Source organism: Lissotriton helveticus, chromosome 8 (genome assembly GCF_964261635.1).
Source record: "Lissotriton helveticus chromosome 8, aLisHel1.1, whole genome shotgun sequence".
Classification (NCBI taxonomy): Eukaryota; Metazoa; Chordata; class Amphibia; order Caudata; family Salamandridae; genus Lissotriton; species Lissotriton helveticus.
This window is the reverse complement of record NC_136069.1, coordinates 185,544,334-185,569,569: the sequence shown is the minus strand read 5'-3', so window position 1 is coordinate 185,569,569 and position 25,236 is coordinate 185,544,334. Positions and strand designations below refer to the sequence as shown.

At 51.4% G+C, this 25,236-nt stretch overlaps 1 protein-coding gene across 5 annotated transcripts in view; it reads left to right on the top strand.

Moving 5' to 3' along the window:
• Window positions 1-25,236, top strand: part of TTC3 (tetratricopeptide repeat domain 3) — a 1,911,479-nt gene that overhangs the window by 1,065,449 nt on the left and 820,794 nt on the right. For all 5 annotated transcript variants that reach the window (XM_078656864.1, XM_078656865.1, XM_078656863.1 and 2 more), the window contains one exon: window positions 3,070-3,216. In XM_078656864.1, the coding sequence (XP_078512990.1) occupies window positions 3,070-3,216 (147 nt within the window). The remainder of the gene's footprint in view (window positions 1-3,069; window positions 3,217-25,236) is intronic.

The window sequence follows — 25,236 nt, the reverse complement described above, 5'->3', positions numbered from 1 at the left end:
AAGCTGTATAGGTCCTCAAGTTGGACCATCTGTGTAATTTTTGGCTGATTGGTAAGCCGTCTGTGGTGCTACCCACTGGTCCTTTATGTTCTTGACCTCTGCTGCGGGTTGTTTTCCCTAAGAGGGTTCCCATGTTTGTTTTGGGACGTGTCATACCCTAGGTGGGGTACTTGTAGATATTGTGTAGGCTTGTCGTAAGTTGGGCGGTGTGGACACCTTCTCGGGTTCCTAGCCTTTCTTGGCGTCATTGTACTCCGCTTGGTGCGGTCTTTTTGCTTCTGTCTTGGCGCATTTTGTCATGGCGCAGCTTGCGCTGCTCCAGGTTCTGTTCTGCTCAGGTATCCGCTGTATCGCCAGTCCGACTTTGGGCTTACGTCTGCGGCTTAGTGTAGTTGTGTTTCTACCTTGTTGTCCGACGTTTCTACCTGGTGTTCCAGGGGTGGCTAGGATACTCCTGGTATTCTCCTGGGCTCTGTTTGACGGCTCAGGTCCGTCCTACGTATTTCTCCTTCCTATCTTCGGGCTGGTCCCACTTCTTTCGCGGGTCGGGTTGTGTCTCTGGAACGGTCCTTCTCTGGGACTTGTTCTGGGGTTCCCTTGCCTCTACCTTCATCTTGCGCCTGGCTTGTCGTGGGCGTACTGCTTCATGATCTTCGCCAGCTGCTGGCTGCACTCGTCTGGTTGTTACGGTCCCCCTTCGTGGGCCTTGGCGTGTACCCTTGTGCTCCTGCCCCTTGTTCAACTTGAGCTTTGCACGACTGTGTCTGTATCACGCCTGCGCTTCTGTTCTATGGGGCCGGTTCTGCCTTGCCCATTGCCTTGGGGGTGATTCCAATTCAGCTGTCCTCTTCACTGTGTGTGTGTTCTCCTGCGGCGAGCTCTACCTCCGTTTCCACCTTTTCTCCTTGAGGTTTGGGTAGTTCTTTCTTTCTTCCTTGGTACTCTTTTGGTGCTGTCTGTCCCTCCGGGGGTTTCTGGCGGATGCCCTTTGTACCTCAGGTAGGTTTGGGGTGTCCTGGCCGTCCCTTCGCCTTGTGCTTGCTAACTTCTTCTTGGAAGGGGCTGGAACTTCCTTCCTGTCTCCATGGTACATCCACTGTTAGGACCCTGTGTTTCTCCAAGCTGGTGAGGTTTTCTCGCAGACCCTCCTCCCCTCTGGGTATGTCTAGGTTATCTATTCTACGTTAAGGAATCTGTGGTTAGTAGTCTCTATCAGATGTACAAGTTACTTACCTTAGGTAACGATGTATCTGGTAGAGCCGATTCTAGCCGCAGATTCCTTCACGACCCGCCCTTCCTCCCCGTTCTGCGAGGACCTTCAAGTGGGTCTTCTGCGCTCGCCTCCCTCTGGGTGGCTTTGTCTTCTGCGAGTGTCCTTTTTCATCCCTCCCCCCTCCGCAGGATGCTTGGTTCTGTCTGTGTTCCATTCCTTCCTTCCGTTACTTGGACGGCAGGTTCATGTGTACTTCTGAATCCCTACACCTTGGTATTCTAGTGTGCAGCCCACTCATACTTTTCACTTTTTCATTGCTTGGGGTTTTCTGACTCCTCTGCAGTCTTCTGAGTTGGGGTCTCTTGACTGGGCCTCAGCCCTTAGCTTTTTACAGGGGAGATGACACACCTTGATGGTGTTGTCTTGGGTAATTTATCGTTATTCATCTGTTCCGGATTGTTGTCCTTCACTATTGTAAACTGCGACTGCAGACTTCTGTCGTCTACTATGACATTTCTTCATATGTTTTCTGCCTCCAGGGTGGTTATCGTCTTTGCTTTGCGGGGTTGCTTCTCTGAAGCGGTGCCTTGTTCTTTCCCTTCCAAGACTTTCAGTAACACAGTGCCTGGCACTGTCCCTAATGGTGCTGTTCTTCACCATCCACTTCTTTCTTGCTGTTTTATTGCTTTTTTTCGCACACTGTTCTCATGCTCTAACAGTTTTGTTTGTGGTGGCTCCGCGTTCTGGCGCGGAAAAAATTCTCTGAACAAAACTGACAGCGCACCGGGGTGGGACTTATGTGACTTTGCTGACGCCGCGGACGACGTCAGGTTGGAGTCACATGGTACCACCCCCGGCGTGCAGGGATGCTGAGGCAAAAGATTTTCAGGGTCCAGTCTCACGCCTGGAGATAAATCTACATTAAGGAATCTGTGGCTAGAATCGTCTCTATCAGATACATCGTTACCGAACGTAAGTAACTTGTACGTTCATAAGAATCACCATAGCCACATTTTACTCCTTACACTGTTTGAGTGGACACACCCAACTTCTTTGTAGACTAATCTAGGAGTTTGGGTTGAGGGTTAAGAAATGGTTTCTTTATTCATTAATTTCATCCATCTCTGGGAATTAAACACCAAAATAAATAGTTTGACTTCACTTGTCAGTGTTGAAGAATCATACCGCCCACCCTCTTTAAGGCCAATAGACTGATATTTTTGTTCCTTTTAGTTCAGGGCTGCCAGAAAAACCCTTGCAGTCAAGAACTGTAAAGGAAGAAAAATAACTTCCACACCCTATGAGAAAGGTTCTTGGTTTGTTTTGGGAAGCGAAAAGGGTTGATGAGCAGCTGCCTGAAACATGGTGGCTGTTTACCAAGCCTTCAGGTCCCTCAGAGGAGCTGCCATAAACCAGGTCCTCTGAAGGAACAGAGATTTCTGTAGGGACGGCAGAGATCTTAATATATGGTGGGCAAGACTCAAGCCATGTTTATCATTAGCCCTGGTAAGGGTTTCATTTAAGGAGTCTGTGGGAAGCGGCAATTAGAAAAAACGTTAGTGAAGGTAAGTAACGTATTCTTCTGTTCATTAAAAGCAGCTTAATTGATTTTAGTACATTCTAAAAGCTAGCATTCACTAACTTAATTGTATGAGATTTGAAAGCATCTCACTGGCTTGCCTTGGTAGTCGTTGATGAAATGTAACTTTTTTTTGTGATCATTGAAAATAAACTAACCCATTGAGTGTGTGCACAAGAATGCATCAGTATTTTGTCTAGTAAATGTTTCAAAACATGTTTGGTTTATATTGTTGATTTAATTATTCATTCATTTCTGTGTATTTTTTTCTTCACAGAGATTCAAATGAACCTGTTGTAGTTCCGGAAAATATTCATGATCAGGTTGCTGAATTTGAGTCCACATATGAAGATATCTCAAGGAGTAGTTTTTTTTCAAAGATAATGGATAATAAAGCAGTCCTAACACGGGAGAGTTTGTACGAGTATGTGTAAACTATTGTAGTTCTAAACTATATGTTTCTTGTACCTGAATGCACTGAAATATTTACGAAAACTTTAAGCAGATGGATTAAGTTGGCAAATGCGTTTATAAAACGTCTTGCCTGTAAAGATTTTCTCGGTTGCAGATATAGTCTGTGATATAAGTGTGATGCTATAATACCTCATCATCATAGGAGGAATACTTTAAAAGAAAAAAAGGTTAAGATGTAGGCAACATGATTAACACTGGAGGAGGTTTCCATAAGATCAATAAGAACAATCATTCATCAGCTGAATAGTAATGGCTTTTGTAGAGTGGAAACAGTGTTTTGAGCCTCAGTAGGTTGTACGGAACGAGTACAGCATGGAAGCAGCTGTCCAAGCGTGCTTCACAATGTAAATATATACAGCTTAGGCAGCAGCAGTGCAAGTTTTTCTCACACACAAGAGACATATAGCAGGGCAGCAACAATGAAAGCTGATTTCATTCATCTACAAGGTCCAAGACTGCACAAGTAGTGCATGTTTTCCTTGCACAGAGTACGTACACGAACCCCACCTTACTAATATGCACAGGGCTGGTAGCATCAATGCAAGCGTCTATCAAACAGAAAATGTACCAGTCAAGAAAAACCTGTGCAAGCTTCTGACATCTTACACATATAGCATGGATTGACCTCAATGAACTAAACCCTACTTTGATTTAGAGGCTCTGTTGCATCTTTGGGTTGAGCCCTTCTTCCCATCTGTGTATGTGGGTCGCAAACTCCCATTGCATTATTGGATTGAACAACACTTTCCTTCCGATTGTGGTTCTGTTCGGTTTCGCTCACCATTTGAAATCCTGTGACAAGTGTACGTCGATAATAATAATAATAATAAAGTAGTTTATAGAGCGCATGGTGGCGCCATCCTGGCGTGTCCCCGCGATATGGAGAGAAAGATGGACCCGAAAGGTAGCAGGAAGCAAAAGTTCTGTTTTGTCAGGATGGACAAGATCTACAAAATTTGTACTACGAGCCAGCCTTGACTGTAAGGATTGTGAAGACTGGGCCATCGACACCGAATGGGTTGTTTAGATATCACACCTTGATGTGTGTGACTTGGAGCCGTGAAGATAATGGGGCTGTATTCTTCAGGGAGTATCAGCTCTACATCTACCAGTTGAACCTTCATGCCATGTGATTGGTTCTCAAAGCCTTCCAACTGGCCATCAAGGAAAGGCTGATCTTCCTGGACAATACAACCCCCATGTGGTACAGCAGTAAGCAGGGCAACATGGAGGTCATGGATGTTGTGCGTGGAGGCACTATTAATAAGTGCACAGTTAATTAAAATCTTTGCATGAAGTACCAATGTTTTAAAAACTTTCCAAAAAGAGCGACATAAAACAATGATTGTAAAAGATGACCTGTTAACAGCGATATATAAATTACTGGGGTACTAAAAAGCATTTTCAGAGTCTACGTGTCATTATAATGGATTTCAGCTACTGTCCCTTGTATTGTTCTGGACTGCAGCTATTCACTACTGCGCTGCCATTGTTAGTGTTAAATTACTAAAATCATTTAGTTTTGGGGGGGCTCACATTTAGGGGCCACTTGTAGACTTTAGCAGAGTCACTACACCTTTGGAAGTGGTTGCATCAGCAGGTGACCTTCATGGTGTTGAACCACCTGGCAGGGTTGCAGAATGTTCTAGAAGAATAATTGAGAAGACATCTGCTGGCAGACCATGGGTACCATCTTCATCCAAGGGTGGCACTGGACATCTGCGACCATTGTATATGGATCTGATCACCATTGCCTATATGGATTTGACCACCATTTACAAGAACAAACAGTGTAGAGAATATTGTACTCTGGAGTTTCCACCATCTTTTTCTGTAGGAGATTTATTCCATCTGCTGTGGAACACAGGACTTCTGCATCTCCTGTCTCGAGTTCTGACAAAGGTCAGTACAGACTTTACTTTTGTCATGTTGATATCCACTCATGGGTTTGGAAGAGTGGGTTACCCCAATCTCCTGAGCCTGAGCACATGTCCTCAAATCAGTGTAATACTTCTGGAGAAACTTCTGTCTTTGCAAAAGTGCAGGATCCTGCACCCAAATGTACTCACCAACATGAGTTGAGATTGATTGGTGTCAACTGAGTAGTTTTGGTTTGCTGTCTAAAATGGTGGATGTGAGCCTCAAAGCCAGATATCCCTTGACCAAATCTTTTTTTTCTGGAAGCTGAGTAAAGGTTCTGGCCTAGTTTGGGACCACCATCTTGATCTCTTGCTGGCCAATATATCGGATGGTTCGTTGTTTGACTCGTGAAAGGTTTGATGCATATATTTCCTCAGAGGCCCTGCATCATGCTTCAATGTACATGGTTTGAGCTTATGAATATCTGTTCCCTCAAGCTCCTTGCCCTCAAAATAGCATTCCTTATTGCAATTACTTCTGTGTGCTGTGTCAGTGAACTGCTGTAGCTGTGAGTGCAACCTCCATACACCACTTTCTTTCCTGACAAGTTTATACTGAGGGCCTGGACTGCCTAGCCTTCCAATATTGTGTTGCCTTTCCATATGGGGTAGTCTTTCACTCTTTTTGTGTTTTATATCTGCCACATCCCACAAAAGAGGAGGAGAGGCTCCATTGACTTTATCCCAAGAGAGCTTTAAGCTTTTATAGTGAACACATGGAGTATGATGTGGACGGTAGTCACTTTGTGGGGTTTGCGAATGTGATGATGGAGAACACAGTACAGAAAAGGCTTTGTCAAGGTGCATCATACTATGCATTAAAACATGCTATGCTTAGGCCAAGAAAGCCCCTCTACGGTTCATTCCACCTGAATTAAAGCTGCCACAACGGCCTTAGCAAGGGATGTTCTTCTCCTGAACATCTAACAGGCTGCAACATGGATGCCCGTGCACACATTCTTCAAGCACTAGTGCCTTGAGAACCAGATCAGCACAAATGGGTATTTTGCCCAATTAGTTCTGCATGACTTTTTGATTTGAGTCCCCTGCTCAGACCTTCCACCTTTTTGAGAGATTCTGCTTGTATATGTGATCTAAAATTAAGGAATCTATGATTGGAAGTATCCATCAAAAAAACAGTTTACTTACCTTCCTTAAAACTCTTTCTGATGGATACCTTTCTGATGGATACATCTACCTGCGGATTCATCACCTTTTAAATGTCCCCAGACACTAGCCTGAATGGAAATGTTTTCGATTGCTCTCCCACGTTGACAGCAGGTATTGGTATCAAAAGGGCTCTGCACACTCGTAGGAAGCTGGCTTTATATAGTAGTCCCAGTGTAAGGACACACCATGCAAAATTCCAGACAACCCTGATTAGTTCACAGGGCTTACTTTAATAATCCAAAGTGCTCTATATGTGGTAGTGTGGTTGGGCAGTTTAGGCTTATCATAGCGGAGGGTTAATAAATGGTTCATACACTCAACAAGAATTCTAAGACCAATTTATAAAAATTAATTAGATTTTCATAGGAATTTAGACACCAAGATCTTTAGAATACTCTTAAGTACTTTTGAAGTTATCGATTTTACAGAAAACAGTAAAAAATGCTCCGATAACAGTTTTTGAGGTATGAGACTTGAATGCTGTAATGTTATCCTATGGTAGGAAAGCATACACAGCAAACAGATACTTGCAGGCGGACTTCAGGAGTGCCCTTTGGACTTAAGGTGTCAGGGGGCCAAGGTCCGAACAACCAGCAGTTTCGGGTTATCTGCCCTGGGGTGTCAGGGTGCAGCGGTGTTAGTCAGGATGGTAGCCTTGAGCACTACACCGTAGAAGTCAGTGGGGACCTGAAAGAAAGGCTGCAAGGAGGGGCTTGGGGCAAGTCTGGGTGAACACAAATTGGGGCTCCGATCGTGAGGACCCCTGATGTAGTCAGGAGTCACAGCCCTGGGCTGTGGAGCTTGGGTGCAGAGGGAAAGAAAACAAAACAGCAGGACCACTCTCGTCATGGATCACTTCTGTCCTGTAGTCCTTTGTTGTGTAGGAAGACTTCCAAGACAGCGAAGAACAAGCCTTGGCGATACATGTGGCCTGGTATTCAGAGTATTGGTGCAGGGGTGCTCCTGGAGGGTCAAACATCTCGAAATTCGGCAGAGAGATGGGACTGACCTAGAGCCACGAAGACCTCCTCCTGAAATGATGCTGCTTTGGTTGGCCCGAAGGCAGCAACACTGTGATCCGAACAGATGCGGTTGGTGCCTGCAGATGTACGGAGATGGCTCCTTCACCCCACAGGAGATGATAGCTGGTTGTTGAAGTGCTGGGCAGTCCTCAAAGTGTTGGGGATGATGCGCAGCTACAGGACGAGTCAGGTCTTTGCAACTGCCAAGGAGCAAGTAGCTTGGCAGGGTTTGGTACCAAATTTGATGCAGGCCCTTAGTTCCTGTGGTGTCGTCTTTTATTTGTCCTCTTCAGTTCCCAGGAAGACTAATCTGGTCAGGGGAACCGCTAAATACACAATTTAGAGGCATTTAGTGGAGTAAATGGTAGTACCCAGTGGGCTACCTGCCATTAGGACGACTACACCCCTATATAACCTATTCCTGTGGGGAGTAGGCATACTCCTGACCCAGAAGTCCCTATTTCACCAAATATCAAGATGGTGAAACCCTTCTTTAGCTGTTCTCTTCAGGTAGCCTGTTTTCGGGGTGTGACTATCCTTTGAATAAAACACACCTCCTAAATATCTAATTTCCCTCCTCCTCTGGTGCCAAATGGGCCCCAGGTCAGGGGTGGCATTTCCCAGGTCTGGGGGAAGCCAGGGTCACATATCAAAGGCGGTAGAGGCTTTGGAAACTATGGCTTTGATATTCTAAATCGCAAGCCATCCTGTTGGAGGAGGTGGGAACACCTTCTGCGGAGCAGGCATTGTTCCTGAACTCTGAGAGCGTGGGCTCTCCTTTGCAGGGGCTCATAAACTAGTCTGTGGTGGCAGGCAGGAAGGTACATACTAAGTAACTAGTAGGGTTATATGGGGCGCCTGACCTCTGAGTGCTTGTCCTCATAAATCCATACTGGCATCAGTATGGATTTATTAAGATGAGTTGTTTGATACCAAGCACCATTGTTTTCAGTGCAGCCATTATGTAGCTGGGAAACTCGTAATGACCAGATCTGATAGAGATATCTAGCCGCAGATTCCTTAACTTAGAATATCTTCCAAGCATCAATCTGGATCCGGAGCATCCTCAACAGTACCTCTGCGCGCAGGGAGACGGCGTCGCATGGCTTCGCCCTGACGTCGACCACAAACGTGACATCAGTGGGACCATATAAGTCCCTCCTGGCGCGCTGACGTCAGTTGTCGTCTCCTATTTTTGTTTTTGGGCCTTTTTGCATCCGGGAACAGAGTGCGATGGCTGCTGCTTCAAGTCTTGTGAGACCTGTACGCGGCAGATGTCAGCGACGAATCCACACACGATTTGTATGTGGTGCTTGTGGGAATACCACAACTCCGAGGAGTGCGACGCTTGTCTGCGGCTGAAGCTGAAGTACCTGCGGGAACATAAGATGAAGATCTGATCATCTAGCTCCAGATTCCTTAACTTAGAATATCCCCAGGCGTCAGATTGGATCCGGAAAACTTTTCCGCAGCAGCACCTCTGCGCGCCGGGGCGGTGCTGCACGGCTCTGCCCTGACGTCGTACACGGACGTGACGTCCACGGAGCCATATATGCCCCTCCCGGCACACTGACATCAGTATCTGATAGAGACTACTAGCCGCAGATTCCTTAGCGTAGAATTAGGCGTGAGACTGAACCTGGAAAATCTTCTTTGCCACACCATCTCTGCGCTCCAGGGGGGGTGGGGGCAGTGGTACCACGTGACTCCGCCCTGACATCGTCCGCAGGCATGACGTCAGCAAGGTCACGTAAGCTCCACCCCACTGACATCAGTTTTTTTTTTCTTTTATGCGTGAAACACGGATCCGAATCATGTCCTGACCTGTTTTCAGGTCTTCTTTCTACGCTTTTGCGTTGAGGAACAGCGTGCAAATGCCTTCGGGCTTCAAGGCGTGTACTTCTTGTGCATGTCAGATGTCGACGACGGACCCTCACCCTGTCTGTATGTGATGTGTGGACGAGTACCATGACTCTGCGGACTGCGACGCTTGTCAGCACCTCAAACCGAAGTCCCGGTGGGAGCGCCGGATGAAATTGCTGTCGGCCCGCTTGTCCAGGTCGGTCTCGTCCCAGCATCTGAAAGAGACACGTTAGTATTAGATTCCTTACCTTAGAATATCCCCAGGCGTCAGACTGGATCCGGAAATTTTTGCGTAGCAGTACCCTTGCGCGTCGGTAGGCGTCGTCTGCGGCTCCGCGTCCGTCGTCGGCGTCGTGGGCGCCGTGATGACGTCGTCGGAGTACTTAGACGCCGCCTCCGCATGCTGACGTCAGTTCTTCTTTTTTCCGCGCCAGCAAGCGCAGATCTGGAAAAAGCAGTAACCCTAGTCACTTTTTGACTAACTTTTTTGATCCTTTTTGATTGCTATTTCGAGTCTCTCGACTCCGAAACGGTGCCTTTAGGGATGCCCGGCTTCAAGCCTTGTGACGATTGCGACCGGCTGATGTCGGTCACGGATCCTCACCGCGTCTGTTTGCCGTGTTTGGGCGTCGACCACGACGACAAGGCCTGCTCCGACTCCCGGGCCCTCTCTTCGAAAGCCAGGCGGGAGCGGTCCCGTAGGCGCCTCGAACTCCGGCAGTCGGCCCCGCGCCGTGAGAGGTCCCGATCCTATGGGAGGTCGAGGGACAGGTCGCGGGCTCGGAGCCACCACAGCTCCGAGAGTAGGCCGCACTCCTCCGGGTCGAAGTCGTCATCAGGTAAGAGGCACAAGAAGTCCAAGCAGCGTCATCGCTCCTCGGACTCCCCCCGACGCTCGCGCGATGCGGCCGGGGGTTCGGGTGACACCACCCACGCGGCTCCGTCAGAGTCGCGGGCGCCGCGTTCGGCTCCACACCCTCCGGTCCCTGGGCTGAATGCGACACCGGAGATAGAGCGCTTCCTCATGGCCATGAGGAAACTCTCTCCTCCGAGGGGCTCCGCGGCGCCTTCGGGCCCAGCGGACCCGTCTGGGGGCCCTAGCGGGTCGGCGGCTCCGGCCCCGACGCCGCCGACGCCTTCGGGCCCGGCGCCGCAGGTCCCCGTTGTCCCGACGCCGCCGGCGCCGAGGGGTCCAGTTGTTCCGACGCCTTCGGGCCCGATGCCGTTGGTCCTCCTTCGGGATCTGGTTCGTCGCCGGTGGATCTGACGACCTCCCCGGCGTCGGACCCTCAGGTGTCGCCTCCGGCGCCGGCCTCAGGCGGCGCCGTCCCCGGTTCCACCTTCGTTCCTGTTCCGGCGTCGGGACGGCCCCGATGGGCGCCGCTCCAGACGCCGGTTGGAGAGTTCCATCTCTACGAACAGGCCCCATTAGATGAGAACCCTGAATTTCAGGAGATGGGTGATGAAGAGGACTGGGAGGGGTCTGAGGACCCTCTGACCAGGGAGTGTCAGTCTCATGAGGACTGGGCAGGAGACCTTGGGGAGGCCAGTGGCCTGGACACCTCTCCAGACACTGGTTTTGTCTCCCCTCCTTCCGTGGCATCGGAGGAGGGGGCAACTTATAGTGTGGTGCTGATGAGGGCTGCCAAGGCCTTGGGCCTTGAGCTCCCCGTCGCAGCCGTGAGGACTAACCTCCTCACTGAGGTCCTTAAACCGCAGTCAAGCTCGGCTGAGCCTCTGCTGCCCTTTAATGAGGCCTTGACCGACGTTCTTCTGGGCACTTGGTCCAAGCCCGCTACGGGTTCGCCCGTAGATAGGAACGTGGCCAGACGCCACCGCCCAGCCCCAGGCGACCCATGTTTCCTGTCCTCCCACCCTACCCCCGAGAGCCTGGTCATCCAGGCCTCCAATTCCCAGACCGCATTCCCGTCCGCCCCCCCGGATCGGGAATCCAAGAGGTATGACCAGTATGGGAAGAAGATCTTCTCATCCCTTAGCCTCGGCCTGCGGTCTTCTAACACCGCCTGCCTCTTGGGACGTTACACCCACTCTGTGTGGGATAAGGTCGCGGAAGTGCTGCCAGAGTGTCCGTTGGAGGTACGGGCCAAACTCGGCCAAGCCCTTGTGGAGGGCCGGGATGCAGCCAAGTATTCCATCCGGTGTGGGCTGGATACCACTGACTCGCTGGGTAGAGCGATGGCAACGACGGTGGCGGTCAGACGCCACGCCTGGCTGAGGTCCGCCAACTTCTCGGCAGATGTCCAGAACATGCTTATGGACATGACGTTCGATGGCCGTCGCCTCTTTGGCGACAAGGCAGACCATGCGCTTGAGCGTTTTAAGGGCTACGGCCAAGTCCTTGGGCCTCTCGGGCCAGCGCCAGCAATCGGCTGCCTATCACTCCTTTCGTGGCCACGGAAGGGGTGCGCCCACACGTGCCGCCAGCCACGCACCGCAGGGCAATACCCAACACGGTGGCGGCCGTGGGAACCGCCGTCCAGGTGGTCGGGGGCAGCGGCGAGGTCAGTCCACACCTACCCCCGCAGCATCCGCCTCTAAACCCTCCTAGTCCGTGCTTTCAGGCCCATGTGACGCCAGTGGGAGGCAGGGTTCGCCATCACCACCTCCACTGTCACGTCGGACAGGTGGTTGCTGCAAATCGTCCGAAGGGGCTACTCCCTCCCCTTCGAGGCGACTCCTCCAGCCATGCCACCGCAGAACCACCGTGTATCTGGGGATCACTTGCGACTTCTGCAGGAGGAAGTTACGGCCCTCTTGGCCAAGGGGGCCATCGAACGCGTTCCTGGGCCAGAAGTAGGGTGTGGTTGCTACTCCCACTACTTTCTGGTGCCCAAGAAGGGCAAAGGGGGCCTACGCCCTATCTTGGACCTACGGAACGTCAACGGCTTCCTCCGGAAGGAGAAGTTCAAGATGCTGACACTGGCTCAGGTCCTGGCTGCCCTGGACCCAGGAGACTGGATGGTAGCGTTGGACTTGCAGGACGCTTACTTTCATATCCCCGTCCTGCCTGCCCACCGGCGCTACCTGCGGTTCATGGTGGGCCACGAGCACTTTCAATTTACCGTGCTCCCCTTCGGCCTTACCAGCGCCCCACGGGTGTTCACGAAGGTGATGGCGGTGGTCGCAGCTCATCTGCGCAGGTTAGGGGTTTCAGTCTTCCCCTACCTCGACGACTGGTTGTTGAAGGCGGGCTCGCCCCAGACAGTCGTCAGCCACCTCCAGACGACGGCAGACCTCCTGCACCAGCTGGGGTTCTCCATCAATGTGCCGAAGTCACACCTGTGTCCCTCTCAGAAGCTCCTCTTCATCGGAGCGATTCTGGACTCGGCGCGGTTTCGGGTTTATCCGCCCGAACAGCGGGTCCGGGATATTCAGGCTCTGATTCCCATCTTTCAGCCGTTATCCCGGGTTTCGGTCAGGTTGACGCTGCGGCTTCTGGGGCTGATGGCCTCCTGCATCCTACTGGTGCATCACGCCAGGTGGCGGATGCGGGCTCTGCAGTGGGACCTGAAGTTTCAGTGGGCCCAGCATCAGGGCAACCTGTCCGACCACGTCCTGATCTCGGAGGGCACTGCGAGACAGCTGCAGTGGTGGCTTACGGACCGCGATTGGGTCAGCGGCAGATCCCTCTCCCTTCCCCAACCGGAGCACGTAGTTGTGACGGACGCGTCCCTCCAGGGCTGGGGAGGCCACATGGGAGAGGCGGAGATCAGAGGCCTCTGGTCTCCGGCGGAGACCCGGCTCCTCATCAACCTGTTGGAGCTCAGGGCGATTCGTCTGGCACTGAAGGCATTCCTCCCCTCTGTCCGGGGAAGTGTAGTGCTGGTGTTCACGGACAACACCACCGCCATGTGGTACTGCAACAAACAAGGCGGGGTGGGGTCGTGGATCCTTTGTCAAGAGGCTCTTCGCCTTTGGCAATGGCTGGAACGCCAGGGCGTGACCCTGGTGGCTCAACACCTGGCGGGTTCTCTGAACGCCAGGGCGGACGAGCTCAGCCGTCGGTGCATGATGGATCACGAATGGCGTCTGAACTTGGACGTGGCGCAAGGCCTCTTTCAGCGATGGGGAGAGCCTTGGTTAGATCTAATCGCCACCGAAGAGAACGCGCAATGTCATCAGTTCTGCGCGTTGGAATTTCCAAGGCGGCACTCGCTCGGAGACGCTTTTCGTCGCGAGTGGAGTTGCGGTCTGTTGTACGCCTTTCAGCCTATACCACTTCTGCCCAGAGTGCTGAAGAAGATCAAGCGCGGCCGGGCCCAAGTCATCCTTGTGGCTCCGGACTGGGCTCGAAGGTACTGGTATCCAGAGCTACTCAGTCTGTCAGTCGATCCCCCGGTGCATCTGCCTCTTCAGGAGTACCTTCTGTCGCAGCAGCAGGGGACGGTGCTCCACCCGAACCTGTCCAGTCTCCACCTCCATGCTTGGAGATTGAGCGGCGACAGTTGAGGCCATTTGACTTGCCTCCTGAAGTCTGTAACATCATTCTGGCAGCCAGGCGTCCCTCCACAAAGTCGGTATACTCCTGCAGGTGGAACAGATTTGTGGCATGGTGCACAGCAAAGGCTGTGGATCCTCTTTCTGCCCCTCTTTCTGAGGTTCTTCTCTCCCTTCTTTCTCTTGCCCAGCAGGGCTCTGCTCTGGGCACTATCAAGGGCTACCTTTCTGCCCTTTCAGCCTTTCTCAGGCTCCCTGATCAGCCTTCTTTGTTCAAGTCCCCTATTGTAAACAGATTTCTTAAGGGCATCACTCACACGTTTCCTCCTGTTCCGTTTGTGATGCCTCAGTGGGACTTGAACCTGGTTTTAACATTCCTGATGTGCGCTCCCTTTGAGCCACTACACAACTGTCCTCTTCGCCTTCTGACTTTGAAGACTGCTTTCCTGGTTGCCATCACCTCTGCCAGGAGAGTGAGTGAGCTCCAGGCTCTTTCTTGTACTCCACCTTTCCTTTCCGTCCATCCGGACAAAGTGGTGCTACGTACCAAACCTTCTTTCCTGCCCAAGGTTGTCACGGCCTTCCACATCGGGCAGTCTATCACCTTGCCAACCTTCTTCCCGCCACCGCATCCCTCTAAAGAGGAAGAGCGGCTCCACCGTCTGGACCCAAAACGTGCGCTCTCATTCTACTTGGATCGCACACGCCAGTTCCGGGTGGATGACCAACTCTTTGTTGGTTACGTGGGCGCTAAGAAGGGGAAAGCGGTGCACAAGAGGACCATCTCCCGGTGGATCATCCTGTGTATCCAGGCATGCTACTCCCTGGCTAGGAAGGAGCCCCCGGTTGGACTGCGGGCTCATTCTACCCGAGCGACGGCGACTACCACTGCCCTGGGCAGGGGTGTGCCCTTACAAGACATCTGTCAGGCAGCTACTTCGGCATCGCTGCACACGTTTGCAAGACACTACTGCCTGGACAGTCAAGTCCGGAGGGATGGCTTCTTTGGCCGTTCCGTCCTCCAGGACTTTCTGGTGTGATTATTGGTTCGCAGACCCACCTCCGGGGTTGGTATTGCTGGGGTATCTATTCTAAGGTAAGGAATCTAATACTAACGTGTCTCTTTCAGATGCACAAGTTACTACTTGTGTAACGATATATCTGTAAGAGACATTAGTTAGTATTAGATTCCTTACCGACCCACCCATCCTCCCCGTTCTGCGAACCAATATCTAGGGTTAGGGTTGTCCCCTTCAGGGCCCTAGTTTCACTGGCACCAGTGTTGGTTTTTAACATGGCTCTGCGTTTCTGGCGCGGAAAAGCTGTGTCTAAGAACTGACGTCGGCACGCGGAGGCGGCGTCTACGTACTCCGACGACGTCATCACGGCGCCCGCGACGCCGACGACGGACGCGGAGCCGCAGACGACGCCTACCGACGCGCAAGGGTACTGCTACGCAAAAATTTCCGGATCCAGTCTGACGCCTGGGGATATTCTAAGGTAAGGAATCTAATACTAACTAATGTCTCTTACAGATATATCGTTACACAAGTAGTGCGTCCGTCCCATACCCTGAACCTAGGAGCCGGCGATTTCGACTGCGACATTGCCCTTCGCCACGGCCCCAAGGGCGTCCCTCGCCCACTGGTAGTTCCTGCTGCTTGTCTCCGAGGTCTTGCCCTCGCCAGTCGCCACCCTACCCACCGTTCCCTGGCGTCTGAGTGACTAGGGCCCAAATGAAAGCCTACGCTGCGGCTCTGCAGGCTTCTTTGCCCCCCCCCCCCTCCTCTCCCTGAGACGTCCGCGGATCCCTTGCCTTGCGCAGGGCCTTCCGAGGAGTTGCCGGCGGCTTTGACCCCAGCGCCGACAAGTTCGGCTTCAGGTTGTAGGGGTGTGGTGTCATCGAAGTGCGGCCCTGCGGGGTTCCCCTCTTCGACCCACAGCATCCCTGCCTCGCCGCAAATCCCTATGGGGCTTCCTGTGGCATCGCAGGAGTTGTCGGGACTCAGGACACATCCCAGAGTCCTCCTAGGTCCTCTAGGCAGGCGATGTCTTACCAGAGGCCGAGCCGGTGTTTTTCCGGCGCCTGCTGCTTTCTACCACGGGCCTGATGGCGCCGCGGGGGGTGGCTGGGACCCGGGCGCCTTCCCGAGCACCTCTCGGTCCTCTACAAAGGCATCTGCCTCGTGTGAGGTTGAGCTGGCACCTTTTCGGTGCCGTTCTTTACCCGACCCGGCTTTGACCCCACCCCACACGCCTAAGGAGCACGTGGAGGTGGAGGTCGACTCGGCGTCCTCTATGACTCTGGCACCGATCGACGTCACGCCGGCACCTGTGGCGGACTCCACGGCGCCGTGCCAGTGTCGGGTCCTTAACTCATCTCCAGAGGTTCCTTCTTACCCGGAGGTTTGTCATCTCCTGGTCTCTTCTACTCCGCTGTCGGGTCACCGTGTTGTTGCTTTTTCACCGGCGTCTTCCAGGAAGGGCTCCTCGCCGTCACTGCGGCCTCAGCCCTCGGACCCTCTCTTTCAAAGCTCGCTGTTAGGGACTCCGCCGGCTTCTCCCCCCTTCCCCACTCACCCGCGGATCCTCCGTTCTTCAGGGGCTAGCCGTTTATTCCTCCAGCTGGACTTGGAGACGGACGGTTAGTTTACAGCTGTCAACCACGGAGGAATTGCTTTCTCCCCCGTAACGTCCTACGGAGGCAAGTGTAGCCTTTATTCAGGCCATTTCCACGGCTGCTGTCATTTTGCGGATCGGTGACCCCGTCACCCCATTTCCTACGGATCATCTGTTGGAAGTTCTCCACCAGGGCTCTGGTGGACGGGAGCTGCTAATTGCATTCGAAGCATCGCTCCACAATTCTCTTCTAGGGGCCTGAGGGCGTCCTGCCACGGGTGACCCGGTGCCTCAGCCACTCCTATACCGCCACCGCCCTGCTCCGCATGATCCAGTCTGCCTTTCTTTCCACCTTTCAACCCAGGGCCCTCTCCTGCAGATTGCTTTTCCTTCCTTGCCTTCAGTGTTGTTTCCTCCGTCACGGGAGGCCTGGTGGTTGGATTATTGGGGGCGTAACATCTTCGCTTCCTCCAGTGCTGCCTTGTGAGCGCTCAACACGCTTTGTGTGTTGGCCAGGGCTACCCCCAGCCTGTGGGATTCTGTGGAGTTCCTTTTGTTTCGAGTCTCCCACGAAGGTGCCCGCGCTGGTCTATGGCAACATGTGTTGGATGGTCGGGAGTTGGTCGCGTTTATTCTCCGTGCGGCCTTGGATGTTGCAGCTGCTCTCGGCCGTGCTATGGCCAGCTCTCTGGCTCTTCGCCGCCATGCTTGGTTGCGGGATGGTGTTTTTCCTGAGAATATTAGGGAGCGTCTGGTTGACCTGCCCTTTGATGGGGTTATTTTAGTTATCACCCAAGCGAACTCCGCCATTCAACGTCTCCTTGCGGGACTCCCTCCTCCTACCACTCCGTAAGCTTGGCTTGTTGATCCTCTGGGGCGTGGTGAGAGGCATTATCCCACCTTCTTCCTGGAGTCTGATGTTTTGAGTGCCCTGCCTGTATGTTCTGTGTGGTTTGACGTGCCTTTGGGGTCCCTAGGTTGGCCCTCTCTCCTGTTGGCTGCTGGTTTGGCCCTTTTGGCAATTGTGAATGTTTTGACTGATTGGTAAGCCGTCTGTGGTTCTAGCCACAGGTCCTTATGTTCTTGTTCTCTGCTGCGGGATTTTTTCCCTTAGAGTGGTTCCCATGTTTTCTTTGGGACGTGTCTTACCCTATGTGGGGTACTTGTAGCTATTGTATAGCTCTGTCCTACGCTGGGGGTGGTGTGGACTCCCCTTGCGGGTTCCTCGCCTTTCCTGGTGTTATTGTATGCCACTGGTGCAGTTTCTTTGCTCTGGTCTGGGTGTAGCTTGCGCTGCTCCAGGTTCTGTCCTTTTCAGTGTCCTCTACATCGCTGGACCTGCTTTGGCATGCCGCCTGCGGCGTTGTGCTATGGTGTTTCCGCCCTTTTTTGTCCGGCGTTTCGGGCCTGGTCCTCCGTCTTGTGTTCCAGGGGGGATTGGATTCCCTGGCTCTTTTCCTGCATTGTGGACAGCCTTGTCCGTCCTGCGTAATTCTCCTCCTCGCTTCTGGCTGGTCCCAGTTGTTTTCCTGGGTCGGTTTTGTCTGGAAAGGCCTCCCTTTTAGGGTTGTTCTGGATTTCCCTGACCTTTGCCTTCGTCTTGCGCTCGGCTTGGTTTGGGTACTCTGCTTCATGGTACTTGCCGGCTGTGCACGCCTGCTTTGCCTTGTGCCCTTGCCTTTTGTTCTGCTGGAGCCTTGCGCAACTGCGCCTGTCTTCTCTCGCTTGCCCTTCTTGACTGTGGAGCCGTTCCTGCCGTGTCCCCTGTCTCGAGGCTAGTGCCTGTTGAGCTGTCCCCTTCACTTGGGTGTTCTCCTGTGGAGGGCATTGCCTCATTTCTACCTCTTCTCCTTAGAGTTTGGGGTAACTCTTTCATCCTCTGTACACCTCTGCTGTTGTCTCTCCCTCCGGTGCTTTCTGGTGGAGGTTCCTGGTAGCTTGGATGGACTGGGGGAGTCCTGGCCTCCTCTCGCCTTGCCCTTGCTTACTTCTGCTTGGGTGGGGCTGGGCCGCCCTTCTTGTCACTATTACACACCCCTGCAGGGTCCCTGTGTTTCTTCCTGACTGGGGAGGTTCTCTCGCAGGCCCTCCTCCCCTCTGGGTATGGCTAGGGTAACTATTCTACGTAAGGAATCTGCAGCTAGTAGTCTCTATCAGATGTACAAGTTACTTACCTTCGGTAACAATGTATCTAGTAGAGACAATTCTAGCTGCAGATTCCTTCACGACCCGCCCTTCCTCCCCGTTCTGCGTGGACCTTCAGCTTGGTTTTCTGCACTTGCCCCCTTCCGGGTGGCTTGTCTCCTGCGAGTGTCCTCTTCACTTCCTCCCTGACGGGATGCTTCGTTCTGTTTGATTGTTCCACCCCTTCCTTGCTAGTACAAGGTTGGTTGGTTCACGTGTACACCCTGATTCTTTCCGGTGTGGGGGCCTACTTTACTCTTCTTCACTTTTAATTGCTCGGGGTTTCTGACTCCTCTGAGTTGGGGTCTTTTGGCTATACCTCAACCTTTAGCTCCTTCCTGGGAATACGGCCTTCCTCGATGGTGTTGTTTTGGGGTAATTTGCCGTTACTCATCTGTTCCGGACTTGTTGCCCTTCACTGTTGTGGACGGTGATTGCAGACTCTCTTCGTCTGCTAGGATGTTCCTCACATGTTTTTCTGCCTCCAGTGAGGATCTCGTCTTAGCTTGCAAGGTTGCTCCTCAGAGCTGTGCTCTGCTCTTTCCATGCTATGGCTTTCAGTACCTTAGTGCCTAGCATTTTTCCAAATGGGGCTGTTCCTCTCCTATTGTTCCCTTTTCTATTTTCACTACTTTTTCGCACACTGTTCCCATACTCTCCACTGTTTTGTTGTGATGGCTCCGCGTTGTGGCGCAGAAAAGTTCTCCGAAGAAAACGGATGTCAGTGCGCCGGGGTGGGGCTTATGGGACCTCGCTGACGTCACGCCCGCGGACGACGTCAGGGCAGAGTCACGTAGTACCGCCTCCGGCGCACAGAGATGCTGTGGCAACGAAAATTTTCCAGATCCAGTCTCACTCCTGGAGTTAATTCTGCTTTAAGGAATCTGCGGCTAGAATCATCTCTACCAGATACGTTACCGAAGGTAAGTAACTTGTATGTTTTTAGCACCGGGAGCTTATCCTGCACTGTAAAATCTGTGCAAACGGCACGCCAGAGGACACTGCTTCCTTGTGTCACTTTAGGAAGGTAGAATCCTTCTGACCTGGTTAATCCCACTTTTTGCTTGGTGTCAGTATGTTTTTTTAACCTAGTCTCCTGGGATCCTGCTAATCAGGACCTCAGCGGCTGTGCTATCTCCCGAAAATTGACCAGGTAAGTAGTTTTGTACCTCCAAAATTGACTACTGGTGTACACTTGTAAGCCCCAAGTATATGGTACTAAGGTACTCAGGGGTCTCCCATTACTATGCAGCATGTATTATGCCACCCATGGGAGTCCACTTAAACAGTGACTACAGGCCTGCCGTTGCAGCCTGTGTGAGTTGGAACTTGCCCCCTCTCAACAGATAAATATTTCTTATCTGAGGTCATTACGCTTAAAACCTATAAGTCACCCCTATGGCAGGCTCTTTAGTCCTGAGGGCAAGGTGCTTGGTTAGAAGTGTGTGGGTGCCCCTGCATGAGTAGGACACCTCTAGTCGATTCTCCTGGCTTTGGAAGTGTCGTCAGCCATTTTTAGACATATATTGGATATCAGTCATTACAAGATGTCTATATACATCATGCTTGGTATCAAACATGTTGAAATGAAACCCCGACACCAATTCCAGTTTTGAAAGTATGTTCCCATGTACTGGGGGGCTCCTTAGGGGACCCCTTGTACTACCGGTTACAGCATTTCAGGGTCTGCAAGCAAGTTTTTGCGTCTGCCGACCACAGACCCGATTCAGCCCTCCAGTTGCTGAGCCAAGCGTGAGCAGGGGAAGGTAAGTAATAGGTTTTCTGTCACGGAAGACTCTGCAACCTCTGCTGGCGGTGCGTAATTTACTGACCATCCATACTGGTGCTCTGATGTCCATGTATTTATAGTCTTAATAAGCACCTTGCCAAATCTATTGACAGAGTAATGATATCTGATAGAAATATCTAGCCACAGAATTTGTTCCTTTGAATTTTCTCCAGGCGCCAGACTGGATCCATAAAACTTGTCTGCAGCAGTACCTCTGCATGTTGATAGAGGGTGTCCGGCGGTATCGACGACCTCCACTTGATGTTACTTTGACAGAGTCCATATATGTCCTTCCCTGACGCGCTGAACTCTGGTTCTTCCTTTCCGTGCTTCCACGCAGATCCGGAGAGTGGTACCTCTGGACATTTTTTGCCTATCTCGACATTTGTCGAAGACACAGTGTGATTTTTAATGAATGTTTTCGGGGTCCTGTGGACTACGATGTCAACCCCACACCCTCATCCTATTTGCATGTGGTGTCTGGGCATGTACCGTAACTCTGAAGGGTGCGGCTCATGGCTTCGGTCGTTGGTGTTGCAGGAATGCCGCATGGCACTGTTAGCAGCACGGTGGGAGAAGGTCCCCCTTCGGTTGCGGTCCACTCCTCCGTCCGAGGACCACTTGAGGGGCAGTTCCCGAAATCTGTCGACTTGTAAGTCACGCCCTAGGCAGTCAGAGTCTGGTCTTCCCTGTCTATTTTGGTTACACGCGGTGTCCCTGCAATGCCTCTTTCTCCTCCGGTTACAGTCTCGGAGCGAGAGTCTGTCACGTGCCTTCGATATTCCCTGGTGCAGGGGCGACTCTGGATCAGATGAGGGAATGCTATCTCTCCCTTCATGCTATTTTGGTTCTCCGCCTCTGGTGTGCGTCTTAGCCCCAAGGAGGCAGGAAAAGCCTCGACTGACTCCAAGCCGGCGGGAGCTTCCTCAGTGTCAGTGAGGCCCTCTGTGATTGAATCTATGCCGGCTCCGGGGCACAGCCCCCTGGGGTTCCCACCAGTGACGCCAGTGTTGGGTCCATCGGCACTGACATCCGCATCAACGTGCTGATCACCGCTGCTATCCTCCACCTTCAGAAGAGCCATCTGCTATTTTCCCCTTGGGCGACAAGTATTTTGGTGATGTCTGTGATGACATGAGTGACACTACTCCGCCTCCTCCTGAGTTTCATTGGGTGTCTGACCTTGATGAGGCTAGACGTCTTGACTCTTACCAATCTTCTGGCTTGTTTTCTCCTCTTAGTCTAGCTACTGTGGCTAGCTCTGCTTTCGCTGAGCTTTTGTGGGAAGTTGCTGTGGGTCTGGACCGGCAGCTCCCTTCTGCAGAGGTGGCCATTGGTCCCCTACTTGGGGTGCTTTATCAGGGCCAGATGGGGCCTGAGCCTGTGCTCTCCTTCGATGCAGCACTCCGTGGACTGGTCTATAGCTTGCACTGCCCCTGGAGACCTGATATGCCTGTTCTGTCAGCCTACTCCGCGCAGCTTTGTGGCTTGGCTGCTACAGCCTCCTCCAACATCAGCACCCTGCTTGATTTCCCTTCAGACAGGGATTCTAAAAGTCCAGAATCTCTTGGTCGATATATCTTTTCTGTCCTCTGTTCCGCTTTGCGGTCCCTAATACCTCTTGTGTTCTGAGCCTTTTTTTTCTCACGTGTTGTTGGATTCTGTCTCATGCCTTCTCCCCTCCCTCCCTGATGACACCCAGGTCACTCTTACTCGGGTACTCCAGGATGGCCGTCAAGCAGCTACATTGTGGATTTGCTGTAGCATGGGTAGCACATATTCTGTCAGGATAGCCATGGCTCTTTCAGTAGCTGTTCTCCGATGTGCCAGGTTGCGCACCTCTGGTTTTTCTGAGGCTGTTCAATCCACCTTAGTGGACATGCCTTTCGATGGTCAACATCTGTTCGGCTTTCAAGCTGACTCTGATTTATGTAGTTTTCGGGATAGTCTGTGTGGAGTGAAATCTTAAGCCCTGCTTGTGATACTGTACGTTCCCCTTTTTCTCCTGTACTGAGCTTATACAAGGTATGGCCTCCTGTTTTTATCTTTTACATGTGAGACATTTTTGCATTGGCCATTGGTTTTTACTTTCACACTTCACTTATGAGTTGCACCAGGTAAGGTGCTCCTGCAGGTATTTTCTTTATTGCTCCCTGACCTGTCAATAAGTAGTTATTGTCCCCATTTTTGGGGTGCATTTTCTTTCGTTGCCCCTATTAGTTTCCACCCCTGTTGATGATAAGTGTTCGTTTGTGTTTTTCTACCCATGTTCCATTGGGGTATTCTGCTTTTTTTTTTTTTTGCAGGTGCACAGTTGCCTTGCTCCCTGTCTTCCAGGGTGCTTTGTCGGTCTGTCCTACGGGCCTCCCTCTATATGTTTCTGGCACTTTCGTACACCTTATATGGGACATCCCATTAGTGTGTTTGGTAGAATTGTGCATGGGGGTTTCTCCTTGCACTTTTTCTTACACCTTATTTGGTGCCCTTCCTTCCTAGCCGACGCAAGGAAAGAGTGCATACTTCTTGACTTAGGGTACATTGTCTGCGCTAGCCCTATGCAATGTTTTTCCTTTCTTTTTCTTCCAGCTTATCGCCTCTTCGTGCTAGTTCCCGTTATGCACGGGTGCAAATGATTCTTGTCATTTCTTCTCTCTCAATGTTCCTTGTAGATGTACCATGTCCATTTCTTGGCATGGGTGGTCTACTCTGCCGACTCTCTCTTCTATGCCACTGCATGCTCTGTTTTTCCTCTGCTTCTGCCCTGCGCGAAGCTGGTATTGCTTTTTGCTGGGCAAATTCTTTGTGCTTTGTTGGAAACATTTCCATGACCCTCCCTATAGCAACCCCAACTCTTAGTTACTAAGTAGTTGTTCTTCTTGAACTTGTGTTCTTTGACCACCCTCTCTTGAGCTGATTCTTACAGAGGTTTGGTACTCCTTTTGGATTCTTCCAGGGTCTTTTCTTTCCCTTCTCACAGGCAAGGATAAAGTGCCAACTCCTTTGTCGGTTTGTTATCCCTTGGACTCTTGAATTGGAAAATAATGCTCTCTGGTGAGGCGGAGATCCTCACTTTTTATGTCGCAGGAATTGTTGGCTGGACATAGGTTGTTTCTCCTTTCTCATCCTCTTGAAGAGGTGAGGTTCCTTCTCCTCCATAGTCGTGGAATACTATGTTTTTTTTTCTTATGGGTCCTGTTTCCTATGGACTCATTTCTTTTGTGGCCTCCACACTTGTTATACTGCGTGTGCTGCCACTGTGTCTGTTACTCCAGTTCTTCTACCGATTGGTTCGTTGTGGACCTCCGCTTGTGGTGTTGGTCTTACCGTACTTATCATTCTGTCTTTCTCTGCGACTTAAACAACCAGCCCCCTTTTTTCTGTCTGATACAATTTTTCTTTTAAGATGCACACTGGTTGTCTGAATAGGCTGACCTGTGTCAGCCTTTGTTCAACTTGCTCTTTACCAGTCCCAGGTAGTGGTCTTTGTTGCTCTATTCTAGCAGGTTGTTTTTCACGTGCTGTTTTCCCTTTCGGTCTTCTCTCAACCGCCTTATTGTCACCATTCAGTCTGGGGTGTTGTTTATATCCAATTGCTTTCCTTTTCTGGGGTGTGTGATATCTTTCACTTCCTCTATTCTTTTATGTGGTACCATGTCGCTGTTGCTGAGCTGTCTCTAACGCATCTCGGCCAACATCCACTGTTGTGCACTTTTACCCTTCTTGGGTATGTTTTATTATACATCGTATGTGGTGTATTTTTATGTATTTGATATATTATGCATAGATGTCTATATATTATATATATATATATATATATATATATATATATATATTATTTTTTGTGTCTGTGGTCATACATCTTTTTGATCTCTATAGACAGTCATTTTATTCTACCTTTCAAGGAAGGGGCGCATTTTTGCTTACGTTGCTGCGTTTTTCCTTGTGTCCCCCAGGGCCTTCACTTGTTCATTGCTTTGCAATTGCAAACCTTCCTCCTCTGTGGTTCTCCTTTACATGCTCCCTGAGGGTTTGCCTCTCCTAAGTGTTTTCTATGGCCGCCCTTGTTGTTTGCCATGCTTTCTTACAATTTGGGTGGTGCTTTTGCATTGCATGCGCCTATGGCAAGGAGCTGGTCTTGGTGGTCTTTATCCTTGGCCTTCAGCCCCATCCGCCAATAGTTTGGTTACCATTGGGAATGCTCTTTGGTGTTGTATCGTCTGAAGTGTTCTACTAACCCATCCTTCATCTTCTGCTATGGGTGTCTTTTCCCATTTTTCCCTGATATTTCTGGTGGGCTGTCTTCTCCGTCACCTACCCTACCGACAGCCAGCCACTCACTCTCTTAAAGACTGGCTGGTGCTAGTCCAGTACCTTTCGTGGACCAGTGCAGACCTTCCTCCGGGGTTGTGCTTGCTTGGGTATCTAATTCAAAAGTAAGGAATCTGCAGCTAGATGTCTCTATCAGATCAATCAGTTGCTGAAATTCGGAAACGTCTTATCTGGTAGAGACAAGATCTACCCGCAGATTCCTTACTGACCCGCCCTCCTCCCTGCTCTGCATACAGGGTTGTCCTTTCCTTTCCCAGATCCCTTCTGGCATGGCAAGAGTGGCCGACATTGAAGCTGGGGAACCGGTTTCAAGTCTCAATATGGACGCTCAACATTCTGTGATTCTGGGCAAATTACTTCATCTCCCTGTGCCTAACAATCAATAAACTTGTAAAGGGCTCTACTTACCCTTGAGGATCTCGAGGCGCTGTGGGGAGGTGGGGGGTGCTGCTACTGCCGTTCAGGTATGCTGGTCCGGTGTTGTGGAGTGCTTTCTGTGCGTGGGTTAGGAGTTTGAAGGTGATCCTCTTGTTGACGGGGAGCCTGTGTAGGTCTCTTAGGTGGGAAGTGATGTGGCTGTGGCAGGGGACGTTGAGGATCAGTCGGGCTGAGGCGTT